This window comes from Podarcis pityusensis, assembly GCF_964106645.2.
Source record: "Podarcis pityusensis genome assembly, chromosome: 16".
Lineage (NCBI taxonomy): Eukaryota > Metazoa > Chordata > Lepidosauria > Squamata > Lacertidae > Podarcis > Podarcis pityusensis.
In genome coordinates this window covers 14,993,591-15,010,689 of record NC_138041.1, presented here as the reverse complement: position 1 = coordinate 15,010,689, position 17,099 = coordinate 14,993,591, and the positions used below count along the sequence as shown (strand labels likewise).

General features: G+C 49.3%; 1 protein-coding gene across 1 annotated transcript in view; it reads right to left on the bottom strand.

Annotated features, from left to right (window-relative positions):
• Positions 1–493: 493 nt before the first annotated feature.
• The window catches only part of RASGRP2 (RAS guanyl releasing protein 2), a gene marked incomplete at its 5' end in the record, with an annotated part of 31,345 nt that continues 14,739 nt past the window's right edge, over positions 494–17,099 (bottom strand). Inside the window, 7 exons of the mRNA XM_080984394.1 lie at positions 494–791; positions 1,884–1,984; positions 7,381–7,542; positions 8,263–8,299; positions 9,179–9,320; positions 13,497–13,612; positions 14,558–14,680. Coding sequence (XP_080840520.1) covers positions 1,926–1,984; positions 7,381–7,542; positions 8,263–8,299; positions 9,179–9,320; positions 13,497–13,612; positions 14,558–14,680 — 639 coding nt within the window. The remainder of the gene's footprint in view (positions 792–1,883; positions 1,985–7,380; positions 7,543–8,262; positions 8,300–9,178; positions 9,321–13,496; positions 13,613–14,557; positions 14,681–17,099) is intronic.

Here is a 17,099-nt window from a genome sequence, read left to right as displayed (position 1 = left end):
CCTGTTGGATATCCAGCTGCTGCTGAAGCACTGGGAGGCGGCCTGGTCAAAGGAAAGAAGAAGGAAGTGGGGCTTAGTGGGACCTGGAGGGGAAACCAGCCAAGCACACAGAAGAGAGAGTGGGGAGTCTCAAAGAAAGAGAAAAAGGGAGGAGGAAAGAGAGAGACCCTCCTCAGGTCAACCTCGCAGGAGTAGGGCTGGGTGATATATCGAGATATCATCCAAAACCAGTTTGAAATATATATCATGATAACAGTTTCATACTTTTTGACCTCACAATACATTGTGAATCATTGTGTGTGTGTGTGTGTTGTGCAAAAATCACAATGTGGGAAAAACCGTGAAGCCAGCCAATACATAGCTCCATCCTTATTTCAGACATTGTGATATGTCGGTATATCGCGATGTTTAACTGGTGATATATCGTGATGTTGAAAACCAGGTATCACCCAGCCCTACCCAAGGGGCATTTTGAGAATGGAAGAGATGGACAGGCAGGAAGTGTCAAATTTATTATAATAATTATTACATCTTTGAGTCCAGTTCTTGATACAAATATACACACGATTCAGGAAGGCCTGCGATCGGAGGAAGAGGCCCCAGCACCCCCCAGAAGGCGTGTCCAAGGAGAAGGAGGGGCTCCGGACGAAACCTCAGTGGACCGCCTCTCTTCATATCTCAAGCCCACCCCATGAAAACACACAGAATCCCACATGAGCTGGGGGGAGGTCACTGGAAGGCCACGGCTGAGGGTGTGGTGGTGGTGGGGGGTGTCCACGGAGGAGATGGTTCTGCAAAGACAAAGACATGGGTTGGAGGCAAATCGGCAGACCAATCCGTCCATCCATTTCACTGGTGTTCGTTCATGAGATGGTGCCAACCACTTTCGGCTTTCATTTGTGCACAAATTTGCATTTCGTCTTGGCGCAGACATTGCTTTTTGTTGCATTTTGTTGTACAGTGGTACCTTGGTTCTCAAACGCCTTGGTACTCAAACAACTTGGAACCCAAATACCGCAAACCTGGAAGTAAGTGCTCCGGTTTGTGAACTTTTTCTGGAAGCTGGACATGCTCCGTTTTGAGTGCCACACTTCTGTTTTGAGTGTTAAACTGAGGTCTGTCTGTTTTTGCTATTTATTTTGCGTTCCTGTTTTTGTGGGGGGGGGGGTTGTTGTTGTTGTTTTTTGCTTTTGTGACTGTGTGGAACCCAGTTCACCTACTGACTGATTGATTGTGTGGCTGCAGTACATTGTTTATTTTATGGATCAGTGGTCTCGTTAGATAGTAAAATTCATGTTAAATTGCTGATTTAGGGGTTGTTTTTAAAAGTCTGGAACGGATTAATCTATTTTGCATTACTTTCTATGGGAAAACGTGCCTTGGTTTTGGAAAGCTTTGGTTTTAGAACGGACTTCTGGAACAGATTAAGTTCGAGAACCAAGGTACCACTGTACTTATTTAAAGAGGTGTGTGTGTGTGTTTGCAAACATCAAGCATGCCATTGCCCCTGCCTTGCTTCTAAGTTGCCCCACTCCGAGGAGGGGAGAGACTGCCTTTGCTATTGGAGCGATGCCCAACTCCTTCCAGGACCTTTTGGCCCCCTGTTCTCATCATCACCAACTAGGATGGCCGATGCTGAAGGACCGTGCAAGGCATATTGCCCAGAAATAGCTGGAAAGGGGGGGTGCACGGTCCACATTCCTGGGCTCCACTTCCAAAGGTGGGCCGTGCAGAGGGTGCTCTCCATGCAATAGCCACAGCTCAGAGTGAGGAAGAGCCAGGACAAAGCACTGCGGGGCCCTTTTCCTCCTTAGCAGCCCCTCCCCCGCCCCTTTCACCCCCAGGACCAGAATGGGAAGCCAGGAACCCTCAGCCATCCTCACCTGACACGCCAGCCCCACAGGCTGCCCCCTCTGGCATCGGCCTCATAGGTGGACGTCAAAGACCCCGTCCTCCACCGCTTGCGTGTCCTCTTCCTGGATTTCTGAAAGGAGACCCGAAGGAGGATGGGGGTTGAATTGAAAGGCACTTTCGCTAGGTTCCTTGAATTACAGCCCCCAGCAATGAATGAAATTCATTATTTCAGTCACAGACCAGTTCCAGCCCACATACAATATCAAGGAAGTCATAGGGATACATTTGAATTTACCTTCAATTTAATATCACAAGATAGGCTTTGGGAAAAACTAAGCGCCTCAAACATAGACAGACATCTACTGTGTCTCATCCACAGTTTATATGAAAACACTCGGGTCCGGGTTAGGTGTGACTGACAGGGCCATTTATCCAAGGAAATCTGGTGTTAAACAAGGCTGCGTCCTTATGCCTACTTTATTCAACTTCTATATTAACTCCTTGGTAGGAAACATGGAGAAAGCCAAACCCCCTAAATTGGCTGGTACACCCCTCCCTGTGTAGGCCTAGGAAACCTTCTAAGATCTCTCGCTGTTTACAGTCATACCTCTGGTTGAAGTAGCTTCGGGATGAATATTTTCAGGTTGCGTTCGGTGGTGACCCAGAAGTAATGGAGCACATTACTTCCAGGTTTCGCCGCTCGCGCACACGCAGATGCTCAAAATGACGTCACGCACATGCGCGGAAGCGGCAAAACGCGACCCGCACATGCGCAGATGCCAGTTGCATGTTACATTCACTTCAGGATGCGAACGGGGCTCCGGAGCAGATCCCATTCGCATCCAGAGGTACCACTGTATTGTCATGCCAGACAATTAACAATTAACTATAGCAAATCCAAAGTTATGGTGCTCTCTAAAAAACGAATGAGACACAAATGGAGAATTGACAATCAACCTATGGAACACGTATCATCTTTTAAATACCTGGGTATAACCTTCCAGGAAAAGGTCTCGTGGCATTATCAGGTTAAAAATACTATTGCAAATGCCCAAAGATCTACCAAAGTTAATATAAAGTTTTTTCTATGGAAAAGGGGGCCAATATATTCTGGCATCCTCCCAGGTCTTTGCTGCAAAAATATTAACCCCCCCAGCAATGTATACCCCATAAATGGACCCACTTGACTGCTTTAGTTTGCAGAACTGGCTCTATGACAGGTGCCACGTAATACGCGTTCCGCATTTGCAAGGCTTTTAATGTGGCAGCAGCACCCACACACTGGAACTCCCTGCTGTCGTGGTTTGGCTGGATGCCGAGAAGTGCTGGGATGCACCAACTGGGGAACCCCCAGGAGAAGAAGGCTCAGAGCCCGGGGAGTGGCGGTGGGACCATGATGAGTGGTCAGAGGGGGAAGGCCGGGGGGGGGGAGGAGGGGTCAGAAGCTGAAGAGGCAACTGCGTTTGGTGAGCAGGAAGAGAAGACTAGAAGCAGAGGCAGGAGAGGGTGGCCGGGAGACGAGGCTGGCAGCTGAAGAATCTAGGGAGTCTCCCCCTCTTGCTGTGACCAGCTCCCCTCCCCACAGAACCTGCAGAGGTATGAAGAGGGCAGAGCAATGAGAGACAAGAGAAAGGAGCCTGAGGCTGCTGGGGGAGGAAATGGGGGAGGAGTCTTAGAGAAGCGGCAGGAAGGCAGGGACCTTCAGTCCTCGCAACGGCCTCATTGGGGCAAGAGCTACTGGGAAGAGTCGCTGTGATCACTAGGCCTGCACCGCTTCGGTTTGACTAAAGGGTTAACTTCACTGGCGTCTTGTGAGCTATTGCTGACTTTCTCCCATCTCCAGCCTTGATACCTGCCTATTGATATCCCCATACTCTTTGGGGCGCCAGCTAGAAACACATTTCTTTAGACAAGCCCATCCAGATATTTAGAAAACCGATACAAGTTTTAATCTGTTTTTAGTCTACTGTTGCTTTAACTTTCCAAAAGTCTCAACTTTTTAATTTTTCTTTTAGATAACAAAGCAATTTTATTTTATTTTATGTAAACTGATTCAATGACTTAAATGTGTGTGTATATATATATATATATATATATATATATATATATGGGTATATATTCATCGGCCATGAATTCAGCAGCTGCAGGAAGGGAAAGCCACCTTCCTCTTTTCCTTCTCCCCCTGGATCAACGCAGAGCAGCCACTGCCAAACTAATCTCAAACTCCTGGGTTGCGAAGCAGGCAGAGGACGCCAGGGGGAGATGCTCCTCCACAATCCAGCCACTGCAAGGTGCTACAGGGAGAAGCAGCTGATGTGCGGTGATGGCGAGAGGAACAATGACATGCGGAGAAGGGCTTCACACTCAGATATTGCAAAGGGGCTTTTTAACCCAACTCATGAGATTGACATATTTTCTTTATTTTATTTCTCACCATTCAGACGCTGCTCGATGGTAATAAAACCCCGGAAGTGGTTTACAAAAATGTTTGCACTGTGGTTCCTCCCTGCCACTGTCACTCCACCCGAGAAATGCTGCATTTTGCCACATCACACTGCTTCTATTTTCTACAGAAGTAGAAAATAGCCCAGAGAACTGAAATTTCTCCCGCACTGCACCACACCCCGACCCACAGGGACGTAGGAAGCAGCTGTTTTGTATTGTACTCAGGTCCATCTATCTCAGTACTGTCTACACTGACTGGCAGCTCCAGGGTTTCAGGTGAGAGCCTTTTCCCAGCCCTGGCTGGAGATGCTGCCACTGGGATCTTCCGTGCACAAAGTGAGTGCTTTGCTACTGAGCCACGAAGTCCCCCGAAGCCAGCCCTGACCTACAAAAGAAAGTCCTCCTTCATTCAGCGTGTAGCTAAACTATGGAACTCACTGCCACAGGAGGCAGTGATTACCACCAGCATAAGACACCTTTAAAAGAGGATTAGGCAAACTGATGGGAGGACAAGGCTCTCAATGACTACCAGCCATGACGGCTATGCCCTGTCTCCATGGTCAGAAGCAATGCTTCTGAATACCAGTTGGAATAACAGAATCATAGAGTTGGAAGGGATCCCAAGGGTCATCCAGTCCAACCTTCTGCAATAGAGGTGTGATGGCCTGGGACTCGGGCTCGGACTCAGAACCAGAGGAGACTCAGTCTGCACTGGATCCTTTGCCTCAGGCATCATCTGAACCAAGTCTGGGGCCTGATCCTGAAGAGTCCCAATCTGCACAGGTTGCCCTGCAACAAACACTGGGCTGAGTCAGGGGCCTGAGCCTGCCCTGGCTCCAGATGCGGGGATTACCTCGTTGCCTTCAGCTGGGCCATCACTTACAGCTGCTCCACTACCGGCTGGGTCAGGGGAGACTGAGGCGGCCCCTGGGTCTAGTAACCCACCGACGTCTCCCGAGCTGCAGAGACTAAGGTCTGAGAGAAGGAGAGACCTGAGTACTCGCAGGAGGAGTGTTCACCTTTGGGCGAAACAGGGAGGTGAGTCGCTGGGGGATCAGGACCAGCCACTACCCTGACAAAGATAAAAGGCTGTCGGACCCTGCCCCAGGTTGTGGGAGCAACATTGCTGTATGCTAGATCCTGCCTGAGATCCTGCACCTGTCCTTGCCTGGTTTCCTGCCTTGTGTCCTGCCTTGGCCCTGTCGGACTGACTCCCAGCAGAAACTGCAGATTCTGGACCGGTCCTGGACCGCGTTTCACGGGTTACCCCCAGGCCCAGCACAAGAGGAATAAGTTGCTGGAAACCACAGGAGGGGAGAGGGCTCTTGTGCTGGGGTCCTGCTTATTGGTTTCCCGTTGGGGCACCTGGTTGGCCTCTCTTGAGAACAGGGTGCTGGACTCAATGGGCCATTGGCTTGGCCCAGAAGGCTGCCCTTACGGTCTCACCATGATGGCTTCTTCCCAAAGCGAAAACACACAGAGTGAGCGAGGGGTGGATGTGACCCAGGCAGGAAGCCCGTCCGAGAGTTATTGTCAGCCAGAAGCGAACATGGCAGGAAGCCAGGCTGGGCTGAACCGTTATCGGAGAGGGAAGTGGGTTTCCGGTCCAGGGCGAGGCTCAGCGGGTGGGGAAGGAAGGAGGGGCAAGTGGGCTTGCGAGAAAAAGAACGAGGGATGCAAAGATAAAGAGAAAAATAAGAGGAGCTGGGGACAACAGATGCATGTTTCTGGGAGAGAAAGAGGAAGGGCAAGCGGGTCCATCTAATGTGCTGACAATTGGAAACAAGCAGATTCAAGCTACAAACCCCTAATAATAATAATAATAATAATAATAATAATTTACGCCCATCTGGCTGGGTTTCCCCAGCCACTCTGGGCAGCTCCCAACAGAATATTAAGAACACGATAAAACATCAAACATTAAAAACTTCCCTAAACAAGACTGCTTTCAGGTGTCTTCTAAAAGTCAGATAGTTTATTTCCTTGTCATCAGATAGGAGGGTGTTCCACAGGGCTGGTGCCACTACCGAAAAGGCCCTCTGCCTGGTTCCCTGTAACCTCACTTCTCGCAGTGAGAGAACCGCCAGAAGGCCCTCAGAGGTGGACCTCAGTGTCCAGGCTGAACAATGGGGGTGGAGACGCTCCTTCAGGTACACTGTCTAGCGAATGACTGCTCTGCATTTTAAGCTGCTGCCAGCCAGTGCGGAAACTATACTGAGCTACATGGACCAGGTGTCTGACTTGGTCTTCCGCAATATCCCAAGCCCTTCTAGCTCAAAACAGTTGGCAGCCCACACTGGCCGGCAGCATCTCTCCTCCTCCATCTCAGACGGGTGTCTTTCCCAGCCTGGCTTGGAGGTGACAGAGAATGAACCTGGCTGGGACCTTCTGAAAGCAAAGCAGTCGCTCTGCTGCCGAGCTAGAGCCTCTCCATGTCTCTCCCCTGCAGCAGCCATGGCAGCCAAAGGAGCCTCCATGCTTCAAGAGAGTCTACCCCTGTGTGCCGGATGTTGGAGACAGGCCTCGGTTTTCTAAACGTATGAGCTTTCTCTGGGCAAGACGGACACCACCCAATCCAATTTGCGCCATGGCACAGCAAGAGGGTCTCCAAAAAGGAGGGTGGAAGGACAATGTTCATTCGTAGCTGCCGCCACCCCAACTGTGGAGTGGGGGGAGACAGAGGAAGACTGTGTGTAGGGGGGTCTCCCCTTAGGGACGCGGGTGGCGCTGTGGGTTAAACCACAGAGCTTAGGACTTGCCGATCAGAAGGTCAGCGGTTCGAATCCCCACGACAGGGTGAGCTTCCTTTGCTCAGTCCCTGTTCATGCCAACCTACCAGTTCAAAAACACGTCAGAGTACAAGTAGACAAATAGGTACCACTCCAGCAGGAAGGTAAACGGCGTTTCCGTGCGCTGCTCTGGTTCGCCAGAAGCGGCTTAGTCATGCTGGCCACATGACCCGGAAGTTGTACGCCGGCTCCCTCAGCCAATAAAGTGAGATGAGCGCCGCAGCCCCAGTCGGCCATGACTGGACCTAATGGTCAGGGGTCCCTTTATCTTTACCTAGGGGGCTCTCCATACCTGTATGCCGCAGAGATGCTGCCCGCCCGGGCCGGGGCAAGGAGAAGCTGAAGGAGCGGGCAGGTAGAGAGGCAGGGCCGTCCAGGCTGACGCTTTTGGTGCGTTTGCGACACTCGACGGAGAGCAGGTCCCGACACTGCTTGTGGCAGCTCACCCCGCAGGCTGGAGGGCACACAAGGGAAGCCAGAGTGAGGCCACAGACCCCTCTTGCAGGGCAAGGATGGCAGTTGCCTCTCCTCCGCAGACATCAATGGTCAGTGCTTGCAGCCCTGTCCAGATTACGGACATGCAGGGACTGGATTTCTGCAAAACAAACTCTCCAGGTGGAGGCGAAGGGGAGTAGCCCATTCCCTTGGAGTAGGGGGCAGGGCCAAGGCAAAAAAGTGGGTGGGGCACCCCTTCTCTCCACCCCTTCTTCCATCCAGCAACACACACCTCTGGCTCTTCCTCTCATGCAAACTCTACTTTACCTTCCTTCATTCCTCTCTGCCTTTCACTCATTCATGCCCCATCCATACAATTCCTCTGTCCCACCTGGGGATGGTGACACACCTGGGGAGGCGAAGGGCTGCTTGTGCCCCCCCCAAAGGCCACTTGTTGCTCACCTGTCCTGCAAAGGTTCAGGTGACCAGAAAATATATTCTCAGCCAGGGAAGTTCTGGCTTCGATCCAGTGGAGAGCACTCTGTACATGCTCAGAGGACGAACATTTTTTCCTACCTGCCATCAAAAACAAGCTCTAGTGCTAAGCCTTGACTGAAATTTGGCCCTGCTTCACAAAGGTCTAGGGAAACTCCCCACTCCAAGGATAGCCATAAAGCCTCTTAGGCCCCCCTCCCCAACACTTTTCACCCATCTCTGAATCTCTCCTGCTGCAACTTACCCCGACATTTTAGTCCTTGCTTGTAGAGTCCAAGGATCTGGAGAGGGAGGAGGGAGAAAAAAATGTCCCGTTCAGGTCACTTAAGGTTCAGGTGGCCCAAAAGAAACCACACACACAGTCCTCCAATTCATTCCTCCTCTCGCCTTTCAGTTCCTTAGAAGACAGATTAAACTGAGTGGCTGGCCCTAAAGAAAGGAAATTAGACCCAAAGTGGTTCCTAGGGACTTTGCTTAGGGTGCAAATGGTATTGGTAAAGGAGTGCCGCAAGTTTCGGACTACACAGGTCACTTGGGCAGAAGTACAAGAGGTCTGTGCAATTCAAAAGCTTGCTAACATGCACGACTGGGGGGAAAGAGAGAGAAAAAACCCTGAAAGGTAGATGAAGGGCAGCAGAGGCTTTTGAACCCCAAGACGCTTCTTCTTCAGCCCTCAAAGTAAAATATGCAGCCCATATTACAAATCTGCATCAAGATGATGATAAAATCATATCTCGGAACCTCAGATGCCTCAGAACAAGGCAATCACAGTAATAAAATGGCCACAACCTTTACAATGGGGAAGACATAAAAACTGCTATGGCATGATAAGCAAATCCTGTTTCGCTTTGGGAGAGCCAGTGGTGTAGTGGTTAGAGTGTCTGCCTAAGACCTGAGAGAGACAAGGGTTCGAATCCCCACTTGGCCATGAGATTCACTGGGTGATTTTGAGGTCAGTCCCTGCCTCTCGGCCTAACCTCCCTTGCAGGGGGTTCTTGCTTGGGAGTGGGGAGGGGGGGTTAAATGAGGAAGGGGAGAAGCACGGGCACCACCTTGAGCTCCGTGGAGGATTCTTCAGCTGCGATTCCCGCACTGCAGGGGGCTGGACTAGACAACCTTTGGGGGTCCCTTTCTCCTGCAGAATCCTATGATTAGCTCACCAGGCCTTTGCAGTGGCGACATGCCACGGGGCGCAGGAACGTGGTCTCGTGGAAGCTGTGGATGAAGCCCATCTTGCCGTTGAGATCTGTGCTGGACTTCATGAAGTAGGAGATCATCTCTTCCCGACTGATGCAGCCGTCCCTGTGGGAAGAGAAGAAAGAGCATTTGATTGGGGCCAAGGCTCGTTTGCAGGATCCAAGCCTTAGACCGAGAGGCGTTTCTGTGCTGGGGGGGCGGGGGTGATGTTGCAGGAATTTATGTATATGCACATGCAGCCCACTACCAAAACCAGCACAATCACTTTTGTGACTTTTGTGATTTGTCCCCACAAAACACTTCATCACAGTTTCTTCCTATCTACTCAAAGGGCCTTTGCTGCATGATACCGAATGTAACAATTCACTGATAAATGTATCTATGTACTGGCCCACTGGGAAAACTTCAGAAATTTATATAGACATGTGAGCTCAGCTACTCAGCAGCCCCTCTGCCTGAGTGATAATTCCTGGCCTCCTGATACCTGATGAAGACAAAAGGGTGTGGTTAACTTGGCTGGGAAACAGGGAAATGTAAATATCTCTTTTGTTACACTTGATGGGTGTTTGGTGGAGGGCAAGGAGAACCCTGGGGCAGGGTCCAGGAAGCTCAGATTACTGCCACCAGACCTCCCCTTCCATGATGTAACCATGATGTATTAGTGATGTAGGTTGGGGTGGTGTAACATGGGGATTAGCAGCTAATAAAAGTTTGGGGGCTCTTTTGTTCGGGGCTTCCATCTTGTTTCACCTTGTGGCAGGTGGGAGTCCTGTCACGACAGTCTTCAATAAAGACCAAGCCTACTGGCTGCTGTTTTGCTCTGGTATTCCTGGCTGGTGTCCTTGTTTTTTGTCCAAGGGAGCCCTCAGATTTCTCCGTTAACAGTGAGATGCTACAAGCCAGCCGGCCCACTTCCAACACACCTGATCCAACAGACTCTTCTAACACGATTTATTTTATTTCATAAAATCTATAAACACCTCGATTGGTTTTAAACACCTCAAAATCAAGGGGCGCTCCTGGTTTCCAAATTGTCACAAGAATCTCAAATGACTCCTATAGTCAAGACTGCTGAGTCTGGTTCACTAGCGATGGCTGTTCCTGGACGGGGACATCCTGGCTTCACTTGCCAGAGAGAGAGAAGGTGTGGGGCATGACAAAAAGTGGGAGGGCCCTAGGCACTTTGTAGTCTAGACCCCCACCCACCTCCACATACAAATTAATGTTGAGGGGATGCAGCCTTCAACAGAAAAGAGGAGATCTCCATGTCCTTAAATTAGGGCTCATCAACATTTCTGCTTGCCCCATCATTCCCCACCCACCCCCGGGAAAACCTGTGCTTTAGTGCTGAATTGGAACAAAGGGGTTTTCCACGGATTGCTGTTTGTTCCGATTTAGCACTAAAGAGCAAGTTTTTCATGGGGAAAAGTGGGCCAAAGGCAAAAATGCTCAGACCCTTGCTTGAAAAGCAGCTTAGAAAGCAGGGTTAGAACTAGGAGGGAGGACCAGAGTTTAATTCCCCATTCCAGGCAGCGATTCACCGAGTGGCCCATAGAAGCCAGTCACATTCTCTCAGCCTCGCCTACCTCGTAGGGTTGTTGTGAGGACAAAAGGGAATGAATGAATGAATGAATGAATGAATTTATTAATACGGTCACAGACCAGCGCCAGGACAAAAGGGAAGGGTGGGAGAGACCCACGCACTTGGTTTCAAAAGGGAGGCCACCAAAGCAGTAAGCAGACAAATAAATGACCAAAGCGTTGCCCCGATTTAGCTCAGCTCTGTCACCGCCAGACCACCCTTAAACTACAGTGGTACCTCGAGTTAAGAACTTAATTCATTCTGGAGGACCATTCTTAACCTGAAACTGTTCTTAACCTGAGGTACTACTTTAGCTAATGGGGCCTCCCACTGCTCCCACGCCGCCAGAGCACGATTTCTGTTCTCATCCTGAAGCAAAGTTCTTAATCTGAGGTACTATTTCTGGGTTAGCGGAATCTGTAACCTGAAGCATCTGTAACCTGAAGCGTCTGTAACCCAAGGTACCACTGTATTGCTTGTCTTAGCACAGGGAGTGGGGGGAAGAGTTATTTTCCCTCCTCAACCCTGAGAGCAGCCACAGATCAGGCCCACACCCCAGAAAGGGGGTGCCCCTCTCTGTTTTTAAAATAAGCCCCAGCTGCACAAGGGGGGGGTGGGTTCTCAGGTGGGGAAGTAGGAGAGGGCCATGTCTTTAGGTGTCCCTGAGGACAAATATGGGGCAGCCTTTGAGCACAATGTTTTGTGAAGAGGCAGCCACTATCCCTGCCACGCCTCGCCCCTCCCAGTTCCCACACACCGAGAGGCAGGGTGGAGGCAGCCCCGGAAACCACAGAGATTCAGAGAGTGAGTGAGGAAAGATCCCCCACGTCACCCGCTCCTCTGCACACACACACACACACACACACACACACACACACAGTTTTGGGGTGGAGGTGGCTGTAGCAAAGCAGAGCAGGCAAGAGAGGCAGGTCACCAAATAAGGAGCGATGTTGGTGTTTGGGGCCTGTAAGGAGGACTCTGGGGCTGTCATAGTTTTGCGTCGCTCAGTCCCAGAGGAAGCTCGCAGGGTGGGCTGAGAGCCAGGGTGCCTTGGTCTTCTCCCAAGGAAGAGAAGCAAACTCCAACTCTGCCAGAAGGAACATGAAATTCACCCCCATGTCTCTCTCTTCACTCCCTGCCCCGCAACACACACACACACACAATTCAAGTGGTATCAAGATTCGTTTTGCAAAGTCGACTCTGATCACAAAGCAGAAAAGGGTGGGTGGGTGGGTGGGTGTGGGTGGAGAGGGGGGGGAGGGAGAGAGAGAGAGAAAGGTGTAAGAACACACTTCAGGAAAAAACAGCTCAAGCTTTCAAACAGCCCTCCTGCTTCTTCAAAACAATTTTGCAAGGATGAACTTCTGTGTTCATCCACGGCAGCAAAAACAAGAAAGAGGTTTGTGCAAAAGGCAAACAGGTTTATTTTGACAACCAGCACTGTAGCGGGTTCCCAGTTCCTTATTTGCACAAAAGTTCAAGGCGCAACTTGGGTTGGAAAACTTTTTTTTATTTTTTAAAGAGACCTAAAAGTTTATCTGCCCCTGAAACCTCAAATCCGGCTTCCTTCTATCCCTCTCTCTCTCCATGACCGGGGGGGGGGACGGGGGGGGGACGGGACGACAATCTCCTGCAAGATCTACAGTCATTTTCTCCAATCAAAACTGTCACGTTTGCACAACTAGGAGAAAAGCATGACCCAAATGGCAAAACCAAACCAGGAGTTCGAGATGTGCGCCCCATAAGCAGCTTGGAGCCACCCCAATAATACACTGAATGGGGTTGGACTAAATGACCCTTAGTGTTCCTTCCAGCTGTACGATTCTACGATACACCCACGCTCAAAAGCAGGTCTGGGTCAGGTGCCTTTTTACATAGGACACAAACCACAATAATTATGGCTACAAGCATATCTGATGGAGCAGACTGTGGTCCAACCGTCTGCCGCAGGCAACCTGTTAATCTTCAAAGGTGACACACAAGCCTCTTAACTTGGCTGCGTTCAACTCTCACTCTCCTCAAGACTTCAGAGTGGCTCATTCTCAAACTCCACAGGCAGGAAAGTGGCAGGACAAGGAAAAAAACCCACGATTTGAAATCACGGGAGAAACGGAAATGTGGGTGGACCATTGGAGGCCTGCATCCATTTTTGAAAACTATTGTTTCTCAAACTGAATTCAGCAACTCAAATACCCAAGTTCTGAGTTTCAATGGTAATGCCATGGTTAAGCTTTTGTGTTTTTGATACAAGCCACTTTGGGTGCTTCTAAATGGAAACAAAAAGATGGGGTGAATAATAATTAAGAATAAGGTGATTTATTTATTTAGTAACCTAGTAATTTCCTGCCAACCTAGCAGTTCGAAAACACGTCAAAGTGCAGTAGATAAATAGGTACCACTCCGGCAGGAAGGTAAACGGTGTTTCCGTGCGCTGCTCTGGTTCGCCAGAAGTGGCTTAGTCATGCTGGCTACATGACCCGGAAGCTGTACGCCAGCTCCCTCAGCCAGTAAAGCGAGATGAGCGCCGCAACCCCAGAGTCGGCCACGACTGGACCTAATGGTCAGGGGTCCCTTTACCTTTAACCTAGTAATTAATATATAAGAAACGAACAAACAGGGCAGGTAGGGATGACATTTGGGGTGGGATGGAAGTTGTTCGAGCCTCAGGCTGGTTTGAACCTCCCTGAGGGGCAACTCACTGATTCTCATCCAGGTCTCCAAATTTGCACAGGTACGGGAAGTTATTCCGGATGATCTTGAACTCTTCCTGGGAAATGTGCCCGTCTCCATCCACATCGAAGTTCCTGAAGACAGACTGAAAGAAAGATGGGGGTAAGTTGGAAGCAAGACATCACTGAAGTGTAGCCAATATAATCACCCACACTTCCCCCTGAAAATCCCTGGCTATGTTTCTGCCCCTCACCCCTCACCCTTGGATGACAAGGAAGTCTAAGGAGCGCTAAAGGAGGATAAGGAGTTTGCAGAGAAGCCAAATGAATTATTTGCATCTGTCTTCACAATGGAAGATAGAGGGCAAATCCCTGTGCCCAAAATTGAATTGAATTTTATTATTTCGGTCACAGACCAGTTCTAGCCCACATACAATATCAAGGAAGTCATAAAACATGACAGGGATACATTTGAATTTGCAGTTAGGTATAACAGGGACAATACAGATACAGCAACAGTTTAAAATATATATAAATTAAAACTTAGTCACTAACCTAAAATTATCATTTAAAACCTTAATCATTATGATAGCACAGCTTGTTCCCTAAGTTTTACGTCCAAAATGATTTTCACAGGAAGGGAATGTGAAGAACCGAGGCAAATAACAATGGCATGAGACAAAATTCGAGGCCTTGGGGACAAGATAAATAAAAATCACCGGTTCTGGGTAGCATCCCCACACAAGTCCTCAAAGAACTCAAATGTGAAATTGCTCAACTTTTAACAAAAAAAGTCACTTGTCCCTACGATGAGCCTCCAGACCTGAGGAGCCTCTAATGTATTATCTGGGACTCAGCAAACAAAACGTTTTAAGTGTGCTGTAAAGTGCATTATACAAATGTGACAATAGATGGCGATGGTGAGCTATGGCAAATTCAATATCTTTTTTTCAAACGGTTTTTTTAAAAAAGCATTTTCACAATGCTTTTTTTATGTGTGTCTAGATTCTTCCTGGATGTAACCATCACCGGGATCTTTCTCTGCACACCCTTCCCTCCCTCTGCTACTCCCCACCCACCCCAAGTCCTACCTCAACCATCTTCTCAATGTGCTTCCGCACAATCGCCTGGTCCGGTTTGGGTTTGGGCACTGATGCCCACTCCTCAATGACCACGGGCTGGGGTGGGGGGGTGGAGGACGTGGGGCTGGAAGGCTGCAGGAGGAGAAAGTGAAACTATTCATCCATTCAAAATATGTCTCTGCTTCCTTTTATTCCCCCAAGATAGCTGACATACTTAAAAAAAAAAAACCACCACCACCCTTCAATATCCTATTCTCCAGAAATTTAGCCATTTTGAAAATAGCAAGTTCACAATCCAGAAACACACTTGTACAGAAGGAGTTTAAAAACAGGAGAGAAATGCCATTTGGAAAAAACAGCAGCAAGGAGATAAACCACGAAAACTCAGGAATGCAGCTCAGCACAAAAAGCAGAACAAAATAAAAAGAGCCCCATGGCTGGATCAGGTCAATGGCCGTCTAAGCCCAACATCCTGTTCTCATAGTGGCCAACCAGATGCCTCTTCTGGGAAACCCAGAAGCAGGATCTGAGCACAAGGGCCCTCTACCCTACTGGGGTTCAGAAGCACTGCTGCCTCGCACTGTGGCAGCAAAAGAATAGCCATCAAGGCTAGTAGCTGCAGATAGCCTCCTCGTCATCCACAAATAATCTCAATCCTCTTTTAAAGCCATCCAAGTTGGTGGTCATCACTGCTTCCTGTGGCAGTGAGTTCCGCAGTTTAACTGTGTGCTCTGTGAAGAAGTCCTTTCTTTTCTCTCTCTCCCAAACCTTCTAATATTCAGCTTCATTGGAAGCCCACGAGTTCTACTATTACACGACAGGGAGAAATAACTTCTCTCGATCCACTTTCTCCCTGCCATGCACAATTTTATAAACTTCTATTGTGCCCACCTCTTACCTGCCTTTTCACTAAACTAAAATCTGCAGGAGCCACATGTGCTGCATTAAGAGGCAGCTGGCGCTGAGGTGGAGCGCAGAAGGGACACGAGTCCCCCATGTTTGCCTTCATTATATTTCCTCCAAGGAGTTCAGAGAGAGAAACCTGATTTTATCCTCATTACACACCTGGAAGAAGGTGAGATGGAGAGATGGAGGATGCTCATCCAACCACCCTCGGCCCACTTCAAGGAGCAGCCCTTGAACCCAGGTTCCCCACACCCTTCAGGAATGGCCCCACCCTGGCTCCCCTGCTGGCCACCCAGCTCCTTGGGTCCTAGCGCTCTGGCCAAGCAACACCCCTCTTTGGGCAACCCCCTGACCACCCCTTCTAGGCAGCATCCCTGGGGCTGCCCCACCACCAATAGGGCAGCTGGTGGGAGGGAGGGAGGGACAGAGCAATATGTTTCTGCCCTGTGACAATTTCTCACATGCTCCCCTTGTTTTCCGCTTCTGCAGCATTCCGCGATTTTTAGGGCACAAACTTTTGTACTAGCGTCATTTTTTTCACGAAATACACAATTTTTTTTGCATTTCTCCCCCGAAATATTAACTGTCTCCTGAAAGACCATAATTTGGATGAACTAAAATATGCAGTTGATTAAGATATTTAAAGGATCCACGGAGAGGAGGAGGGAAGTCCTAAGATTTGGAAAAATCTTGTTTCATTTCAAAATTTAACTGGGTTAATCGTGTGATTTATTTTGTAAAACAATAAAAATTATTTCCAAACATGGGGAAAAAAACCATTTCTTCTGCATTTTATCCTAAAATGCAGCACTTTGCGTATTCTGAGCAAGAGCTATATTGCTCAATTTGGAGAAGTGCGGAAAAGCAAAGGGATAAACGGGTTCAAATCTGCATGTCAGTCCGCAGGAAGTGCAAAGCCAGGTTTGCTTTGCTTAAAAGTGCAGATGGGACAATTTTTTTCAAGAGCTGTCGGTGGGAGTGGGGGGAGGTGGGGGCAGAAGGAGAAGCAGCAGCAGAGCTCGATCGCAAACATACAGTTGTATCCGGTGGCTTCTGTTCCCTGACCACAGGAAACGGGTCCCCAAGGGAGGAAGCCTGGGATAGGCTGGGAAGGATGGTTAAATTCAGGCCCCAACACCATCCCGGCATTAATGCACACACATATACACGTACACAAACACAAACACACACACAATATTCCCCAGGAGGCAGAGGTGGCCACCATAGAACTGCAGAGTTGGAAGGGACCACAAGAACCCATCTAGTCCAACCCCCGGCAATGCAGGAATATTTTACCCAACATGGGGCTCGAACTCACAACCCTGAGCTCAAGAGTCTCGTGCTCTACCAACTGAACTATCCCAGTTGCACTTGGATGGCTTTAAAAACAGGATTAGATAAATTCATGGAAAGAGTTATTGATAGCTGCTAGCCATGACGGCTCTGCTTTGCCTTCATAGCTGGAGGCAGCGATGCCAATTGCTGGAAATGGCAGGAGGGGAGAGGGCTCTTGTGCAAAAGTCCTGTTTTGCCAGTTTCCCATTAGGCCATCTGGCTGGCTGCTGTGAGAACAGGCTGCTGGACTATGTGGGCCACTGGCCTCATCTTCTGATGTCCTGATGTTCTTACACTGCTCAGAACTGAT